Source organism: Caretta caretta, chromosome 11, assembly GCF_965140235.1.
Source record: "Caretta caretta isolate rCarCar2 chromosome 11, rCarCar1.hap1, whole genome shotgun sequence".
In the NCBI taxonomy this organism is placed as follows: Eukaryota; Metazoa; Chordata; order Testudines; family Cheloniidae; genus Caretta; species Caretta caretta.
In genome coordinates this window covers 13,511,016-13,530,523 of record NC_134216.1, presented here as the reverse complement: position 1 = coordinate 13,530,523, position 19,508 = coordinate 13,511,016, and the positions used below count along the sequence as shown (strand labels likewise).

The 19,508-nt window shown below is 43.0% G+C and overlaps 1 protein-coding gene across 5 annotated transcripts in view; it reads left to right on the top strand.

The window, feature by feature from the left end:
- Nucleotides 1-947: 947 nt before the first annotated feature.
- The window catches only part of PARP14 (poly(ADP-ribose) polymerase family member 14), a 44,894-nt gene continuing 26,333 nt past the window's right edge, over nucleotides 948-19,508 (top strand). The window contains exons 1-7 of one of the 5 annotated variants that reach the window (XM_075117755.1): nucleotides 948-1,237; nucleotides 5,381-5,517; nucleotides 5,626-5,659; nucleotides 8,400-8,417; nucleotides 11,208-11,396; nucleotides 15,159-15,425; nucleotides 17,081-17,317. In XM_075117755.1, the coding sequence (XP_074973856.1) occupies nucleotides 1,051-1,237; nucleotides 5,381-5,517; nucleotides 5,626-5,659; nucleotides 8,400-8,417; nucleotides 11,208-11,396; nucleotides 15,159-15,425; nucleotides 17,081-17,317 (1,069 nt within the window). In that variant the 5' untranslated portion in view covers nucleotides 948-1,050. Of the gene's footprint in view, nucleotides 1,238-5,380; nucleotides 5,518-5,625; nucleotides 5,660-8,366; nucleotides 8,418-11,207; nucleotides 11,397-12,543; nucleotides 12,652-15,158; nucleotides 15,426-17,080; nucleotides 17,318-19,508 lie in introns of those variants that run through there. The other 4 variants (XM_048868537.2, XM_075117756.1, XM_075117757.1 and 1 more) reach the window with 4 other exon arrangements.

Below are 19,508 nucleotides of genomic sequence, written 5' to 3'. Positions count from 1 at the left end.
CTTGCTGCTGTGATCTTCCACAGGGCAGAGGATATAAAAGGCCCTGAAAATGCCTCCATTTGGTCTTCAATCCTGCTTCTTGCCTCTGGAGTAACTTTGCTACAAATGGAAGCTCTGAACAAAGGACTGCATGACCCATCCCCACCATCGATGTACTCCAGAGACTTGATTTAAACATGAAGCTTATGCCATCACTGTTACAAGCCTGAACCAAGAACTTTGCCATTACTGTATGTAATTGATTCCATTTAACCAATCCTAGCTCTCATCTATACTTTTTTTCCTTTTATGAATAAACCTTTAGATTTTTAGATTCTAAAGGAGTAGCAACAGAGTAATTTGTGGGTAAGATCTGATTTGTATATTGACTTGGGTCTGGGGCTTGGCCCTTTGGGATCAGGATAACCTTTTTTCTTTTACTGGGGCATTGGCTTTCATAATCATTTATCCCTATAAGGAGTGGCACTGGTGGTGATACTGGGAAACTGGAGCATCTAAGGGAATTGCTTGTGTGACTTATGGTTAGCCAGTGGAGTAAAACCAAAGTCCTCTCTGGCTGGCTGGTTTGGTTTGCCTTGGTGTGCAAAGGAACCTCAGCCTTGCGCTGTAACTGTCCTACTCTCAACAATTTGTCCTGAATTGGTACTCTCAGTTGGGTCCCACCAAAGCCAGCATCCTTACATGCTGCTTTATCTTTGTTGTGCTTATTTGGTACAGATGCATGTAGGGCTGTGCTGGCAGAGGACGGGGATGCCCGGGGTGAGGTTGGAGGCTTGCAGGGTGCCATGACCCAAGGTGGGGAGGTTTATCTGGGGCACGCCGCAAGAGAGGCGGCGGGGGGGCGGGACGCTGCACGCGTAAAGCGAACACCTGCCCCCGCCCTAGTTTCCTATCTCAGAGGCAGGCCGGGATCACGTTGCAGACAAGAAACCCTGGGAGGCGCTTTCTGAGAAGCGAAAGTGAAAGCAGCTCAGCAACTGGGGTGTTTTTCGTACCGTGAGGAGGCAGATTTCCTCCGGTGGGCGGTTTGCCCCTCAGCAGGAGCTGGTCATGGCCGGGGAGGCGACGTGCCCCTTCCCGCTGCTGGTGGAGGGGGCCTGGGGGGGCTCGGGGCTCCCCAAGAACCTAAAGAAAAAACTCCTCTGCTACTTCCAGAGCGGGAAGAAATCCGGAGGGGGGGAGTGCGAGATCCAGGAGCGGCCCGGCCAGGTCCTGGTTTGCTTCGCCCAGGAGGAGGGTAAGGCGTCTGGGGGGGGGGGGGAGACCCTGACCCGTCTCTTAACGTTTATTTTTTGCAGTTTGGGGTTAAAGCCGGGGCGGTGCCAGCCCCGGCGGGGGCGGGGGAGGAGGAGCTGAGATGGGCTGCACAGAAAATGGCGCGGCGCGGCGGGGTGGGTGACTACGGAGCTTGTGGGCACGCCCAGGGAGGCACTGAGACTCCCCCGCCCCCACGCAGGGCCCGAGCATGCGGGCTCTGGCCTCTCGCTGCCTGTCTTGGCGGGAGAGGCCCCGAGCCGCCCGACCTGCTGCTCGAGGTCAGCCCCGAGCCCGCGGTTAGCAGCCCTCGGACAGCCGCGGCCCCGGCTCCGGCCCGGCCCTCTCGCAGCAGCAGCGTCCCGGGGGCTCCCAGCTCGGGCGCGGCTCCTCGCACGGTGCCTGCACGTGTGGGGCTCCTCCCCAGGCCCCACGCCCGCTGTTCGGGGCAGTCCGCGCCCCCCGCTTCCCCTAAGCACGTCCCCTCACCCCGCTGTGATTCCCTCTTGTCTGTGCATCCTGCCCCAGCCCCATGATTCGCCTTCCTCTGTGCATGTCCCCCTTCCCCCGTCTGTGATCCCCCTCCCCATGATGCTGCCCTTCCCCGCCTGTGATTTCCCATTCCCCCCACCTGTGAACCTTCTCTCTTATGCACACTCCTCCCCATATCTCTCCCTGGATGCTCCCTCTCCACGTTTGTTATTTCCTTGCTCCCGCTTTCCCTGTGCTCATATGGCCCCCATCGCTGCTGCTGCTGGCCACGCTGCCTTCAGAGCTGGGTGGTGGGAGTGCAACAGCTGCTGCCTTGGCACCCAGCTCTGAGGGTAGCAGCAGCACAGACCTGCAGAAGTAAGATTTCAGGGTAGCAGCCGTGTTAGTCTGTCTTTGCAAAAAGAAAAGGAGTACTTGTGGCACCTTAGAGACTAACCAATTTATTTGAGCATGAGCTTTCTTGAGCTACAGCTCACTTCATCGGATGCATACCGTGGAAACTGCAGAAGACGTTATATACACACAGAGACCATGAAACAATACCTCCTCCCACCCCGCTGTCCTGCTGGTAATAGCTGATCTAAAGTGATCATCAAGTTGGGCCATTTCCAGCACAAATCCAGGTTTTCTCACCCCCCACCCCCATACACCCACAGACTCGCTCTCCTGCTGGTAATAGCTCATCCAAAGTGACCACTCTCCCTACAATGTGCATGGTAATCAAGGTGGGTCATTTCCAGCACAAATCCAGGCTTTCTCACCCCCCCACCCCACCCCCGGAAACACACACACACACAAACTCACTCATCCAAACTGACCACTCTCCAAGTTTAAATCCAAGTTTAACCAGAACTATTACCAGCAGGACAGTGGGGTGGGAGGAGGTATTGTTTCATGGTCTCTGTGTGTATATAATGTCTTCTGCAGTTTCCACGGTATGCATCTGATGAAGTGAGCTGTAGCTCACGAAAGCTCATGCTCAAATAAATTGGTTAGTCTCTAAGGTGCCACAAGTACTCCTTTTCTTTTTGCAGAAGTAAGAGTGACCTTTGCACTGGGAGGGGTGGCTATGGGGTGGACAAGGCAAATTTTAGGGTGGCTACTGCCCCTGCAAGCCCCCCTACGTGTATTCTAAGAGAGTGTGTGTCAGAAGGTCCTGTTTCAATTAACTAGGCTATTCTGTCTCTTCCTGTCCTTAAAAAGATGCCATCAATGTGAACTCTAGTCACTTTTGAAAAGCCAGTTACAAGTCCTTTCAGTATTCCGCCTGCCCGCGAGCCCCCCTGCCAATTTTTGTGCCACTGGAATTAAAAACAAAATTTTTTTTTTTTTTTCAAATATTTTTCTCTCTCCTGTTCTGGTGTGAGATACCACCCTGAACAAGGGGAACTGACTGACTGTGCAGGGGAAATAGTGAAAATGATTCTACATAGTGTTGGAGAAGTTGAGCAAACTGGGGGGAAAGACAACGATTCCCCCCTCCCTCCCCCAATCTTTTGTTCTTGTAACTATGGGGGTGGGGGAGTTCAGACAGAAATATGATTTTTTTGAAGTCAGTGGGATCCCTGCAACTCCTGTGCTGTGTGCTGTTAAACAGTTCCTGTGTATCATGCCTGAGGTGGCTGCATTTCAGTGCTGGGTGAAATGTTTCTTGCATATATACAAGGGGTAGATGGAGCCTTTGCTCCTGCCCTGAGTAAGGGGTAGTTTGTAAGCACATTGCCCCATGAGGAGTCTTGGGAAGAAATTATGATCTGGAGGATAAGCGAGGTTACTGCAGCCTTTTACAGGGCAGAGCATACTTCCCTCTTGTCAGCTCAGCTCTGCTTGTCAAAGCTTTGTGGGGGTTAGAGCCCACAGTACCTGTCTCCACCATTCTGCACCTAGTTGCTGACAAGCAGGACGTTGTATTGGCCTCCACATGCTTGACTTGGGAATGGGACAGGTTGCATACAAGCGTGGAGTAAACCTTATAACTCCCACAGTCCCACGCATAGCCATGTTAGTGGCAGAGAGAGTCTGACTCAAACTCTGTAAAGCACTTGGAAGGAAAATGCTATGTTAATGTCCAGTAAATATGTTGTTATATATTACAAACTTTTTCTGTACAGAATTTACACCTGCTAACGTTGGGCCATAACTCTTGACTGGAAAGAGGGTATCATCTATATGTCCACTCTTCCTTTCCTATGCACATCAGACTGAGTCGATCTCAGACTTTCTGATGCTCATTTCTTGTGTCCTGTAATTTTTGAATGTCATGCCAGAAAGCTGTGCATATTTGTGTTTTCTTGATTAAAACCTTTCATTTGTCCCTACCACAATCCTGCCACATACATATCTTTTACTTGGAACACATCTTTTAAAAAAAAAAAAAAGAAAAAGCAATTGCTAGATGGAGCCAGTTGTGCAAAAACACTGTACTAGGAAGTAAATGAGTTCTGGTTTCATGGCACACTCTATATCCAATATAAAGGATGGAGTAATCCTCTAATGTGCTCTGAATGATGCCATGATACTTATGTTGCTATGCACAGCGGAAATTTTCTGTGATGGGTTCCCCTCGTAGTGCATTGACCAGATCCACCTAATGCCCCAAACCTGCATGTACTTATGCTCATGCTTAACTTTACACATATGAGTAGTCCTGTTAGCATTACAAAAGCGCGCAGACACACCAGTAGCATTGTGGCCCAGTTACACTGAATGATTTATGAACACACAGTAAGAGACAGTCCTTGCACTGAAGAAGTTACAGCCATAGGCCCTCTTATTCATGTGAGTAGATCATTTGCTGCAGTATTTGTGAAGCACTCTGATTTAACTGGTGTCACTGTAATACAAATAACAGGCTTATATATATTTCTCTCTTCTCTGCCCTCTTCCAAATAAAACACTTTTATGACATTTTTTATGTTTCCTGCAACTCCACAAGATCAGAAATCCACTCAGAAGTTACTACTGGCTAAGATGAATAACTCCCCATATATATTTATTCAACACTCCTCCAAAGGTGGGCTCTGGAGCATCACCCAGTGGGGACCATGCTGCCATGGGGGAAATGCCATGCTGCCATGCTGTGTAGAAGCCCCATGTTCCTGCAGATTTCTCAAGATCCTCACAAATCTATGGGTTTAGGGAATCAAACACCCTCCCAGTTCCATGCCTCTACTCACCCCACTATTACTAATGGAACAATTGGAAGGAAGTTGTGAGGAAACTAATGTAGTGTATGTATTAATTATTTAATCTTTTATTTATATAGCATCAACAATGTGTTAGGCGCTTTAGAGACTGGTGTGACAAGGTCCCTTCCCCAAACTGCCTGAAACCTAAGGGCACGATCTTCCCTGTCCTGAAGTCAATGGGAGCAAAATTAGCCTTAACTAGGCAACATGCAAACAAGGGAAAAGAAATGGGAGGTAATGAAGAGCAGTTTTATTGAATGATGTTTAGCCCATCAGTCTAGTGCCATGATTTTTTTAAATGTTCTTATTTAATTGTTGGAGTTTTGTTGTATGATTTGTTAACAGTGCTCAGCAGGGAGGAGTATGTTGCCCATAATGGTGCATAGACCTATAGACTAACATCCCTTCTACCAAGATTATAACAGTTTTCTTTATTTGTGCTTTAGTGAGGCAGCGAGTTCTTAACAAAAAGACCCATGAGCTTGACTGGGCAGCGAAAGGAAAATTAAAGCTGATTGTCATGCATCCTGAAACAGGTGCAACCAAAAAAGACTTGTCTGGGGAAGTGCCGGGTCCTAAAGAGGTAAATAAATATGAAACGGAATCCTAACCTGCAGTGTTCAGAGTTTTGAAGTAATAGCAAGAATGTCACATGCTGTTTTTAGTTGGCTTACTGTGCTTTTTGTTTTAGGAGTCCGAGACACCAAGCAAACCCCAAGAACCAGGTAAGGTTTTCAAAACAAAACTGAAATATTTAATGTTTATAAAAACTAGAATATTATTTGTGAGAAATGAAGCTTTTTCGTCTGTGTTGAGGAATGATGTATGGAAGATAAAAACTACTTTTAAGGGAGAGAAAACTCTTTCCACAATGACTGCTAATCCTTGGCTCAATGTAGAACACATTGAAGTCAATGAAAAAATCCAGAAAAGCTGAACTGCATCCTCTGGAGATTTATTCAGCAGAAATTCTAATATGTGATTTTTCTGCCTGGATTTGGGTTGTGCAGCCTGGCTGAATATAGTTATTCAGAAACCCTAAGTTAACTGCCTATGTGTACACAACAGCTGGAAAGTGATCCAGCTAGTGTGCTAAAACCAGAAGTGTAGCCACTCATGGTAGGAGAGGCTAGCCATCCTGAGTATGATCCCATCCAAACCCATAACTATGTACCTGAGGCAGCTATGCCACCATGGATACGCTGTTTTTAGTGCGCTAGCTCAGTCACAGTTAGTGCGGGTAAGTCTCCTCAAGCTGGAATTTACGTTTTCCAGTTCTAGCACAGACAAATCCTAAGAAGGGAGTAGTGTTTTGGACATGATCAGTGAGTTCTATTATCTCTTGCTGTAGGCTCTTCTCAGGCTCCGATGTCATGTCCCAGTCCAGCAAAATACTTAAGTACATGGTTAACTTTTAGCACTGAGAGTAATATCATTGACTTCAAAGGGATTATTCATGTGCTTAAAGTTTATCATGTGCTTAATTGCTTTGCTGGATCAGCACCTATAATGCTTTACTCCTCCTCTCTAATTCCTGCAGAAAGTTTTTAATTTGTTACTCTTGTGAAAGCTATTTTTCTCCTCCAGTTTTTATCGTTAGTCTAGCTCTGAACTACAGCAGCCATAGCATATTCCCTTAACTGGTTGATTGCAGCTGAGAAACCAGGTGGGTGTGGTAATATCTTTTATTGGACCAACTTCTGTTGGTGAGAGAGACAAGCTTTCGAGCCACACTAAGCGATTCTTCTTCCTGAAGCTCAGTGCGGCTCGAAAGCTTGTCTCTCTCACCAACAGAAGTCGGTCCAATAAAAGATATTGTCTCACCCACCCTGTGTCCCTAATATCCTGGGACCAACATGCCTACAACTACACTAGTAAGGGGATTGCTGCTGAACATTTCAGGTGCCCTCAGGGCCCAGCTGTGCTACTCAGTGTGATCAACAGTCAATCCTCATCTGTGAAACATCAGTGAAACATCGGCAGCACAACAGTTGCCCTGAAGAAACAGTATTAAGAGTGTTAATGCAGTTCAAAAGTTAATTTATTTTTATTGAGGCTTGATGAAAGATAATGTAAGCAGTGGCACTTTAAAGGGACACTGTCAACATTGTTTAGCTTTAAAATTAACATGCAACTCTCATGCTAAACCCTGGTATCTGTGCTCCATGGTCTATTTTTAAAACTGATTTTTGCTTTGTCAGTTCCACCCATCAACACCTGAATTCACTGTGAGTCACAGAGGAAACAAATCTATACATAAAGGATCCCTTGTCTATTGAAAGTTTTCAATGAGCAATTCTATCAGTGGATGATGTTAGCTTTGTTCTTGATATGAGCTAGTATTTCAGTAATCAATGGCCATGTGCCTAGGCTCAGCGTGAAGTCATACATATGAAACTCCCTTCAGCCCTTTGTGAGCTGTTGGTGGCTCCTACATGTCACTACAGCAACATTTCAGGGCCAGATTGTGGGGTGAAATCTCTCTTAAAGACTTGTATAATCATCAGAAATATTTGTTTAAACCTTTTGGCTTTTAGGATTCTTTCAACCCTGTGCATATCTGCATTTTTCTTGGCCTAATTAGAAAGTAATTACACACCAACTTTTCTTTAATCCACATTGAGGTCTTTAAAAATAACCCTCCCATTTGATAAAACAAAGCTCCTTAACTAATCTCCAGTAATTGAATGAAAATTAAAGAGCCCCTTGTGCTACAGGACTAGAGAACTCATCTGGTATGCAGTTTTTGTTGCAAGATTTTTAGCTAAGAGATGGGTAAGACTCTCCCTTCCTATTAGTTAGCCTCCTGCATACCCCTACATCATAAGTGCTTACTTGAGTAATCCTTACTTGCACATGTGAGAAAGGGGTCAAAGTTTCAGGCCATAAACGCAGTTTGGCAGCTTTTGTCATTTTACCTTCTCCCTTTCGTGTTACTATTATATATTTGTATTGTGGTAGTGCCCAGGGGTCCAGTCAGGATCAGGAGCCCTTAGTAATGCTTCTCACAACAAAAAGATTCTGTCCCACAGATCTCTTGTTCAACAGCATCCATTTCGCAAGAGCCAGAGTTTACTTTAAAGTAACAGATGGCAAAGGTTCTTAGCCATGTTTCTCACAAAGTGGATGGATACAATCTAACAGACTGTTGGTGCACTAGTTTGTTTTTAATATGATGCATCATAATTTTTGAGGTTTGTGTTATTTTTGAGTGACATAATACTTGGTTTGAAATAAAAAGATATGTCACAAAGTGTAATGCTAAGGTAACTGCAGTCAAAGGACACAACAATCAAAGGAGATTAATTTGGAGCTCTAAAAATTGTGACAGTGTTCCTTCAACTGCAATAAGCACCAAGCAATCACATTTATTTAACCTTATGGGATTTTTTTTTTTTTTTTCAATTAATGAATGCTATGTATCTTTTCAAGTCGGCTCTGATGATGGGAATTCTGTGTCTGTAGAGCAGGAAAAGAGGACAGGTATGTATGCAGTTTGTTAAATAGGACAATCACAAATTCTACTCTTGCATTAATTGATGGTTTTCATCGAAATTTAAACTATAACAGCTTCATGGAAAATTTAATGGCTGTTTGTTTAATGCAAAGTAGACTTAATTACACGAGTCTAAAAAATACAGACTGTGTCTTTTGTAAGGTGCCACTGACCTTGAGGAGCCTGCCCACTCTTTCTTTGTGGGGTCTCTCTGACTGTACCCCACAGGTGTCAAGCATTGAGCCTTCACTTCTCCTAAGGTGGAATTGACCAGTTTACCCACTCTCAGACCAGGGCCTGGGTTACAGCCCCCTGGTATCAACCATGACTAATGCAGCTAGCCCATCTGGGATTGGACCCTGCAAGGCTTTGATTTTGGGAGCCTGTGATATCATACATTTGCAGAGAGACAGAAACCACTTCTTCAGAACAATGCGTGATTTATTTTTGCCCAGAGGTACACAGCACTTTAAAAAGTGGATTTAAAAGCAACAAGGAGATCTTCATGCATATTCCCTTATATTAGAATCATAGAATATCAGGGTTGGAAGGGACCTCAGGAGGTCATCTAGTCCAACCCCCTGCTCAAAGCAGGACCAATTCCCAATTTTTGCCCCAGATCCCTAAATGGCTGTTTCCACAGCTGAGGCAGGTCTGGTTTATTCCCCATCTCTGAGTTGAGAGAACCAGCCTACGCTGCTTGCAGCCTGTCTCAGGGCTTTACTACGCTACAAAATTAAGTCCACTTAAGTTAAGTTGACATACAGCCACCGCAGTAAATAAAGCAATGGTTCACATCCACACTTGCTCTTTCTGTCAGTGGTGCACATCCTCAGAGGAGTGCTTCCACCGACTGAAGTGGGACATTGTGGTTACGCTGACAGCTGGAACCTGGCAGTCCAGCAGCTGCTTTTCCTGTCCCACCACTGACAGTCACTCCAGGGCTGACAGCCAGAAGCTGTCAGCCAGGCATGGGCTCACAGTTGGGCCCCTGGCTCTGACAGCTTGAGTTGTCAGTCAGGGGCTGGGTGATCCCTGCATCCAGCTGACAGCTCAGGTTGTCAGCACTCAGGGGCCAGAGGTCAGCTGTATACCAGTGCCCAGCTGACAGCTCAGGTTGTCCGCGGGGGGGGAGCTCCAGCTGTCAGCCATCAGCCACACTCGGGGCTGACAGCCAACAGATGACGTAAGTAATGCAGTGTTTTAACAGACACTGCGTCGCCCTAACTACATCAACGTAAGCACTATGCCTCTTGTGAAGGTGGAATTATTATGTCGGTGTAGCAGGGGACTTACTTCAGTAGACGCAGCATTCTAATGTAGGCACTGATGTAATTAGGTCAACGTGAGCCACCCTGCATTTACCAAAGTCTGTAGTGTAATTATTATGTCGGTGTAGCGGGGGACTTACTTCAGTAGACGCAGCATTTCTAATGTAGACACTGACGTAATTAGGTCAGTGTAAGCCACCCTGCATTTACCAAAGTCTGTAGTGTATCACAGGCCTCAGTCAGCCTTTTCACTGACACATCTCGGCTAACCTCTCTGACTACCGCATATCACTTTCTGCAAGGGGCTGTGAGGGGATTGGTCTCCTTTGTTTCCAGTTTTAGCCTGTAGGGAATCAGGAGAGCTCACCTACCAATTGATGGCCCAGCCATTGTTATCTTAATTCCTTTGAAGATCCTTAAATGAGGCTGACTTCTATGTATCATTGTTTTACCTTTCTTGGGAAGTTCCTTAACAAAGTGCATCAAAGGAGACTGTAAAGGAACTCTATGCATTCAGTCATGCAGCAATATAAAATTGAAAAGGGAAACCAAGTCATACAAAATATTGCTAAAAAATAATCCAGAGAGACAAGGTGGGTGAGGTAATATCTTTTATTGGACCAACTTCTGTTGGTGAGAGAGACAAGCTTTCAAGCCACTCAGAGGTCTTCAGGTCTGGGAAAGGAACTCTCAGCATCACAGCTTGTCTCTCTTTTACCTATAGAATTTGATCCAATAAAAGATATTATCTCACCCACCTTGGCTTTCTAATATCCTGGGATCAATATGGCTAGAACTAAGACTGCATGCAAGAAATAATCCAGACATTTTCCCAGTTTGCCACGTAAGTATTCACAGCACAGAACCGCTAGCCTCACTGGCAATCTCAGAAGAGGCCAAGTATTGAATGAGCCTGAATACTGACTTCCTCTCTCACTGTTGGCTGTGTCTACACAAATTTCCCATTGTTTCCACTGACAGTGGTGGACATAAACATTGTTATCCTACACTGATCTGAATGAGTTTAGACGTCATGGTGGTTTAAAACACCAGTACCCTGTTTATGCTAGAGGTCCCATCATTGCTGGCACTGGTGGAGCTGCACTAGTGGTGATAACAGTAGGAAATGTAAGAAGAAAATGTCTTGTATAATCAAAGTGTTACAGGTGGTCCTCTTTGTCATGGATGAGCCAAACTGGGCATTGTGGAGAAGTTTGTACAGCCATTCCTCTGCTGTCCTGGTTTTGTGGCGGAGACATTGTCTCCAGACTGTGGATCCACAACCTTTCACTAGCATACATTCAGTTTATTTGACTTTTTAGAAGAATTTTGTGAAACAAATTTAAGGAAAGTCATTTTAGAAATAGCTCTCTATTTCCCTTTCTTCTGTCATTATTTTTGTGCTGATAAGCTTGATATTAATGCTAAGAAAGATAAAAAGATCATTTTTCCTTTTTAATTTTGTTCAGTCAATCAGATTTCTGATCTTTGATTTCATCCTCTTAGGGAATTTGGGAAAAGAGATGACATCCTCTGAGCAATCCACTGTAGTAATCATCACTGCCCCAGGGGAGGAAATTGATGATGACCTTGTGAGCATGTACTTAGAAAATAAAATGCGGTCAGGTGGGGGACCCATCAAATCCTGCATCAGAAATAATCAACAAATAATCATCACCTTTGAAAATGCTGAAGGTATGATATAGACCTACTTCTCAAAAATATGCCCTCTTTGGTAATGGGTCTTTGAAATTCCATGTTGTAGTAGGAAGAGAGCCTGAGACATAAGCCCTTGTATCTGAGGCCTGAACTAAAGTAATGGCCAGAACTTGCTAATATAAAGCAAAATTTAAGTTGTGAGCAAGAGGCAGGCCCTGCTTACAGAATCTGGCAAGAATAGGGCTGATATTGCAGAAACACACATTCCTAAGTAGTGCTAGGCATAAGAATATATACACAAACACATTCCAGAAAGGTGGTACCAGAACACCTCAATACCAGCACATTCCCCAAAGATAACAGAAACACACTGACCTATCCTAAAAATAAAGTCAGGACGACAGCATGATGGATAGAAATGTTTTGATCAAACCATTAGGTACAAGGTAATGTGTGGTGGTTAGCCACATCAGAAGGTGGCACCTAACTACGTCAGAGGGGTGGTACGTAATTTGTTGGTATCTGTGTACAAAGATGTATCTCAGAGGGAGTGTCTTTGCCCAGCCGAGGGAGCAGTGGAAAGTCCCACCACTGACTGAGCTGTGTCCATTATCACGGGCATATATGTCTTAGTATCCTCATAGAGTCTGCTAGGTGCTATTACCATGCTTCATCAACAATAAACTTGGCTGGGTGCCTTCGCAACTTAACAGATTTTGTGGTCATTGGGCGATTCGCTCAGGATCTGCTGTCGCCAGCTATCTGCGCTGAGCTGGGACAGCACACAGGGAGAACACGCATGCAGCCGAACATCTGATGACACGTTATTCCTGGATGACTGGTCTGAACAGAATAACTGTACCTGTACCCTTTGTGCACTGAAGATGTGGGTGTCATGTCAGCTATGAATACACTAGTACTGGGATAAGTCTAGGGAGAAATCACTGGATCCATGTAGATCTCACGCATGGAAACCACTATGTAAGGTGAATGGCAGGGCAGCCTGTTCATGGGCAAAAATAGCAAGTGGGGAACTACCCTACATACTGGCTGCAGTTAGGAGGTAAATTCTCTCATTGGCCTTTTGCCCCACACAAGTCCCATTTTTTTTTTTTTTTAGGTTTTGGAAGTTGGGAAAGGAAGGCAGTAAGTTTCATGCCATTGTGAAAATCAGAGAAACACTACTGCTGTTTGTCAAAATTCTTCATATTATACTCAGTCTGCCATGGCACCATGTGCAGGGAAAACTTTTCCAGTTGGCTGAGGAGTTGCTGGAAATTCTGGATACAAGGTACAGGGCAGCAGCTAAGATAGGGATAAGGAAGATGAAAGGATTTATAGTCATAAATAAGATTCAGATGGCTTTTCTTTAGGTTAGGTTAGCTTTGTACTGATGTGGTAGTTAGTTATTCACCTGATAATATGGAATCTCAACGGAATTAAAAAGGGGGTAAAGTCAAGAGTTCTGGAACCAAGTTACCATCCTAGGCAAGTAAACTACATCCTCATCTTCAATTAGCAAATAAATTACCTCCTTGACTGTTTCTCCTCTTCTGCAATTAGGCACCCATTCAGAAAGGTCTTTATTTACCTTCCTGAACTGGGGGCCTTGAACCTGAAAACCAAAAACATCTATACCATGCAGCTTCCAAGAGAAACTAGAATCTCCTAACTCCTTGTTTGACTCTCCTGTTTAAGGCAAGTTGCTGCATAGGGCAGAAAGACTGATTAAGATAAAGTACATAAATCTCCGTGGCTGGCATCTGTGTGCCTCCTTGAAATTGTTTTTTCTGCAGAATCGCTGAGCTGGGTGCAGAAGCCAAGGTCTGTTGAAACTCACAGGTCTTTAGTGGAAAACAGACTCCTAGCATATCTCAGGTTTCTCACCTACAACTTTAAAATTTAAGACCTGCTTTTCCCTTACTATAATGACAGTATTCAGGAGAGCTTTTCAGATTTTTTCCCCCTAGAATCTTAGTCAAACTGAGACATGTGGTGCATCATTCGTCTGTCTTCCTTTTGGACCACACTCTAGCTGCTTGTTGTCTGACTGTGGCCCTCCCAGGCTGAGCTGGCTCACACCCTCACTTCTTGTGAGGCTCCACACAGCCTCAAGCAGGCTCACCGACAGCAATTCTGGGCCCCCCTAGAAAGGTATGGCTGAGGTTTACGACACAATCAAATGAAGTACGACTGCCTTCTTACTTTTTTCAAGTAGGGCTTCTTTGTCTTGTTTTTCTCTCAGTTTCTGAGCTTGGAACTTACGTTTGTACTCCATAATGAACAGTAAGGACCGATTCGAAATACGACACTCCACGTTTCATTTGAGATGTCACACGCTTACTCAGGCTGCTGTTGCTGATGCTCTGCCAGACCAGCAGGATGTAGCAGCCCTCTGGCAAACTGTTATTGTCACAATGAGGGACGGCACTCTGTACAGAGCAGGAGCAGGAAACCGGATTTCTTTCCTTTTCTTTTTTTTTTTTTAATCTTAATTTTTATTAAAAGAAGTACGTATCTATCCCATCTGTCCAGGCCCTTTTAAATTGCCGGACACCTGGGCAGTTGACCCCTTTGCCCCCCCGTCAGCAGGCTTGGCCTCAAGTACTGCCCACCCTTCACTCCACACGATTTACCATTAGATGGTAATTAGGGGAGCAACAGGGAGATAAATTATAATACTTAAACCAAGAGACAAGAAGAGAACTGACCAAATGGAGAAAAGAGTGCTATAAGAGGTCCTGTGGCTGGCAGGTCAGGAATGTGTGTGTTTGTCTGTATAGTAAGGCTTCAGTGAGTGAAGCCTTATGTGGCATAGTCCTACAGCCATCAAGAACAGTTTTATTAGATGATAATTGCTTGACCACATAGTTCAGTGGCAGGTTAATGGGGCACCATCTAACCAATTTCAAAAAATGAGTTTAAAGTAGCCTCAGGTTTTACACCTGTCCCTGAATTTCCCCTTACCTTTTCCATGGTTTTACAGTCATGTTTCCATATGCTCTAAAATGCTTTTCTCTGCTTGTTGCTGTGTGAGGGATCCAAACAAACAGGAGAAATTGGCTGCTATGCAGGGGAAATGGCAAAACTGACTATACACAAAGAGCTGTCAAATAAACAGACTAGAAAAATATGTTTTCTCTAGTCTTACTAATAGTCATTTTAGGTGTTGTAAAAATAATGGTGAAGAACATTTCAGACACAGGTGTGATATTTAAGTGTGGCACTGTCAACTTCAAGTCCAGATCTAGCAAAGCACTTCAGCTAGTTTTTTCAAAGGAGCCTAGGGAAATTAGGGACACATTTCCTATTAAAAATCCAAAGGGATTTGGGCACCTAACTCCCTTTGAAAATCCCAGCCTGAATAACCCGATGAACTTTAATGATGCCTGTGGTAACTTTGCTACATTGGGTCCTAAATACATATATTTATATTTCAGGAATAAATCCGCTTCATTAGCCCTCACTGAATGTTGTCATTTCAGATCTAATCTAGAGAACAATATTTGGAACTTTAGGATTAATTGGCACTAATAACATTTAGTACTAGGGTTAACTGCATTTTTTAAAAGGAGACTGGGATACTCTGGATGTCACTTTAAGGGGCTGTAGAATAACTTTTGATTTGATCATAAATTTTGACCACATGACTTATTCTCTTGTTACAGAAAAGATTAAAACAAGAATCCACTTGAGAGAAGCTTTTAAAATAAAACAGAACTTAATATATTGATCCATTCTGAGTAAGTACAGGTATATAACAGAGATCTCCATTTATTTGTGTTTCTGTGGAACTAGATGCACAAGAAGTCTTGGGAAAAAAGGATCACTCAGTAAAGAAAATTGCACTCCATGTGAAACCATGGCAAGCGGAGAATATCCAAGAACTCCCACAAATGGCTTCATCCCTAGTTGTCCTTGAAAATATACAAGAGACTATAAAACAATACATGTTAACTATACTGGTGGAGAACATCAGTGGCTTATCAGAAGATGACAATGACTTCAGTATGGAAATGATACCTGAAATTAATGCGGCTGTAGTTACATTTATCAAAGATATTGGTAAGATAGAATGTGTATGTACAATATGTTGTCTTCACTTGATGCTTTAAAGGGGGCTATTCAGCTAACACTTTAGCTGAGCTGAAAAACAGAGGAACGTATTCTGTCACAGGCTTCAGATAAAATCCAGTCTCACTTACATCATTGTAAACCAGGAGTAACTCCACTAAAGTAAATGGAGTTACACCAGAGTAAAGATCAGTTTAGTAATTGAAGAGGGAACTACAGTCATTTAATTACCATCCTGTGTACAGGAGTGCTGGGCAGCTGGCAGTGTGTAAAAAGAACTATTGCAAATTATATAAAATAGTATTTTGTGCCTGGCGAATTATAATTATGGGCCATATGATGCCATCATTTTATCAGCAGAACTGTTAATGGAATGGTGCATGTTTATTAAGTCAGAAGACATTATCAAATAATCATTAAGGGCCAAAACCTTGTTCCATTAAAGTCACTGCGATAGTTTTGCCATTGACCGCAATGGGAAAATTATTTGATCCTACGTAATGAATGGTCATTAAAAGGTGATTTTTTTTCAAACCTATACAAATCTATTCTCTGTGTGTCAACATACGCATATATAACAGTCATAGTGTACTCTCTTGAGTGATACTTTAGTCTGTTTTATATAATATGTTCTTATTTACATCCGTGTCTCTGATCAGTATGTAGGATAGGGAACATTATGATTACAACCATTCCAGAAGACATGCATTCCCTTGTATTATGTAGCAGTGAGAAGTGTACGTGAATTTGTCCTGAACAAGAATTTTAGTTGATCTGACTAACAAATCAGATCTGATTGTATGGAGAACAATAGCCACTATGCATAAGACCAAATTCAGGTATGGTATAAGCAGGCAAAACTGTTGTTGCAGTAAAGGGAGTAGCACCTGCTTATCAGTAGGGTTGAATTGGGCTGACAGTTTTACACTAATTACAGCATCCATAGTCCCTGGTATACATGAGTTCTTTTAGGACAACATAATTCCAGTATTACCATTATACAGCATTTCAACGTGTTTTTGACTTAAAAAAGAGAAGTACCCTGTATAAGAAAACAACAATTATTTTTTTTAGAAGATAGAACTTGAGCAATTTAAAGTGGTACATAGCTATCTTATTTTTAAATTAGGTTGAATAAGACAGTAGGGTTATTTATGATACCAAAGGATTCCAACTGCCAGACATACTAACTGCAAAAAGATTAGTCCGATATAAGTAACCCACTGTGTAAAATACAGATCTCTGGGGGAGTATGTTCTATGGGAATTAGCATCCAGTTGGAAGTCAGGAATGTCTAAATTCTCTAATCCTGACTCTGCTACCGATTCCCTCTGTAGCCTTGGGGAAATCATTTTACATTTGTAAAACTGCTATTTACAGGACCAGGCACAAAATCTACTCATCCACCCTCTACCATGATGACTGATGATAGTGAAAAAATTAATGATATTTTGTTTCCCTGTTCAAAAAAAATAAAAAAAAATCACTCAGGCAAGTGGGAAAGTAGAATTTTGCAAAGCTGGTTAATAAGGATTAATTATGTATAACTGAACATCTTGATCCCTACACCTATTGCTTATTTTCTTCTGTCTTTCTAACATCATAATAGTAAAAATCTGTCAAATGTTTTTCTTTTCTGTTTATAGATCTAAGGGAATTTGTTGAAAAGTTCAACCAAAACCATAGGGCAAAGCAACAAAATATTACAGCACGGCATCTTGAGGTGACAAAAAGCATTAAGGCTGAAAATTTACCACCTAACATATCTAATGACTATATAACTGTCTACTTTGAAAGTAAAAGAAATGGAAGTGCACAAGTGTCAAATGTTGAACAGTTACCTGAAGAGAATTCAGCTATCATTACTTTTCATGATCAGAAAGGTGACATATAAATATGAATCATTTATTTAATCTTGCAGTTAAAAGATCAACATGAAAATGAATGTGCTCTTTTAAGAAATGGCTAACTTACCCTTAGAAAAAAGTTAACTGGTTTGATGGTTTGGCAGGTTTTTACTCTGTTAGGTTAGAAACCTAGATTTGGGACTGGATATAATATGACTAATATGAGGCACTTAGTTTCCAGTGGACATATATTACATTGTGTTAGGATCTCTGCAATGTCTTCTGAGTCTGCACAAGGATTCTGTCCTTTCTGTTTCTTAAATTAGGGACTCCAAAGCCAACAACAATGCCACATAAGTTGAAGGTGCATTTTCATCAGGCATTCTTAGGAGCCTGGATAGACTCTTCTGTCTTTCTACCTAGATTTTTAGTCTGTGTTCCTCACCATGGTATCCAAGTTCCTTTCAGAGGCTCAATTCTTGTGGGCACTTGAGCTGAGCTCAGTACATCTGAGGGGTGGCTGGGTGGGCAGAGATGGTGTTATTACCACATTTCTTCCCTCGGCACTCCTGGGGCCCGAGGGGGGTGAGTTCAGCTCCCAGCTTCATTACAGCAGCCCTGAGCCTTATGCTCCCTTAGTCCTGAGGTTACGCAAATTTACATCAGCTGGAATGGCTCCCTGTGGATTGGTTCAAGCTGTGTGCAGAATGCAGAGTATTGTGCAGAAGCCTGTATACTAGCTCTGCACCAGCTGAGAACTTCTCCTCAGGTGACTCCAAGAATGCAATGAAGAATCTGGCCCCAAATTTTTATAAATTAGGCACTAGTGCTGAGCACTCACATCTTTTATGTAGTTGCCTAAATATGGATTTAGGTGCCTAACGTTAGACACCTAAGATTATAGATTGTGTTGTAGATGACTGGCACTGTATAAACAGTCCTTAACTACTTTCAATCTCTTTGGCTAGATGCCACAGTAGTATTTGAATTAATTCTGATGCAATATTAATTTTGGCTATAATTATGCCAGATCCTTTAAAATAATATATATTTGCCCAGTTACATTTTAACCAGTCTCCTAAAATGGGAAATGTAGCTCTGTTTTGTAGCAATAAACAAACCGCTATGGGAGAAGTCTCTCATGCAAGAAGTTCCAGTAGCTTCAATATAGGACCAGATCCTCAGCTGGAGTAAATCAAAATAGCACCGTTTGTTTACCCCAGCTGAGGATCTGGCCTTAATTGTATAGGTAGGTTTGGCTTTCTCACTCCCCAGCCAGGAGCGTGGGAGCTGTCCCCTTAAAGGAACTGTTAAGCAGCGGGGTGGCCTCCTCCTCCTTAAAGTGTTGGCCGGGGGTGGGGGTCTCTGCTCTGCTGGACCAGGACAACCACACCCTCCAATGCACTTGTGTCTGCAGAGATCGGGTGTCACCAGCCCTGTGGGAGCGCATGCAGCTCTGCTGTCATGGAGCCGCTCCCAAGAGCTGCACGTGGCTCCCTGCGGTGCAACAGAGCTGTGACACCCGATCCCTGCAGGCTCACTGACCCATTGATTTTTATTTTTCATCAGTTTCAGTGTATCAGCGGACATAGATGTTTACCTACAGTTATCGATTATAATTGAATCCTGCCAAGTCTATGTATAAGTCAGGCAAGCGGCATCTGGTGCTAAGAGGTTAAAAGTATAGAACGCCAATGTCTGTGTTAAACTTCCATGTGGAACGTTATAATTCTGTAGGTCCATCTAAAATCCCATTACCATAAATCAATTTTTTTCCTCAGCAGTCTGACTAGAATATATTTGGTCTGACTCTGCAATTATGCAATAGTTACACCTGTTTAATCAGACTCTTGTTCATTGTTCACACAATGGATATGCTATACATAAAAAAGGAGAGGGAGCTTTACAATGTAACTTTTTTTTTTTTTCTGGATGGAGTGTCTCAGATTTATTTATAACATGGCAAGAGTAAGTATTACCGTTGTGTAGTCCTGTCTAGTATGATGGCTTGTTATGCTGTGGACATGTACAGTATATACAAGCCTTTGGGTACTTAGAAAAATGTCACTTGTCAGTAACTTGGGAATATTCTTATTCAGTTTAAAAAAAACTTATTCAACCTAAAAAGCACTCCTGTCAGAATCAAAAGGAAATGCAGTGACTCATGAATTGCAACTTTTTAAAAAAAACTGAAGCTAATTAGCTTAGAAGTGTTACAGTTAATTGA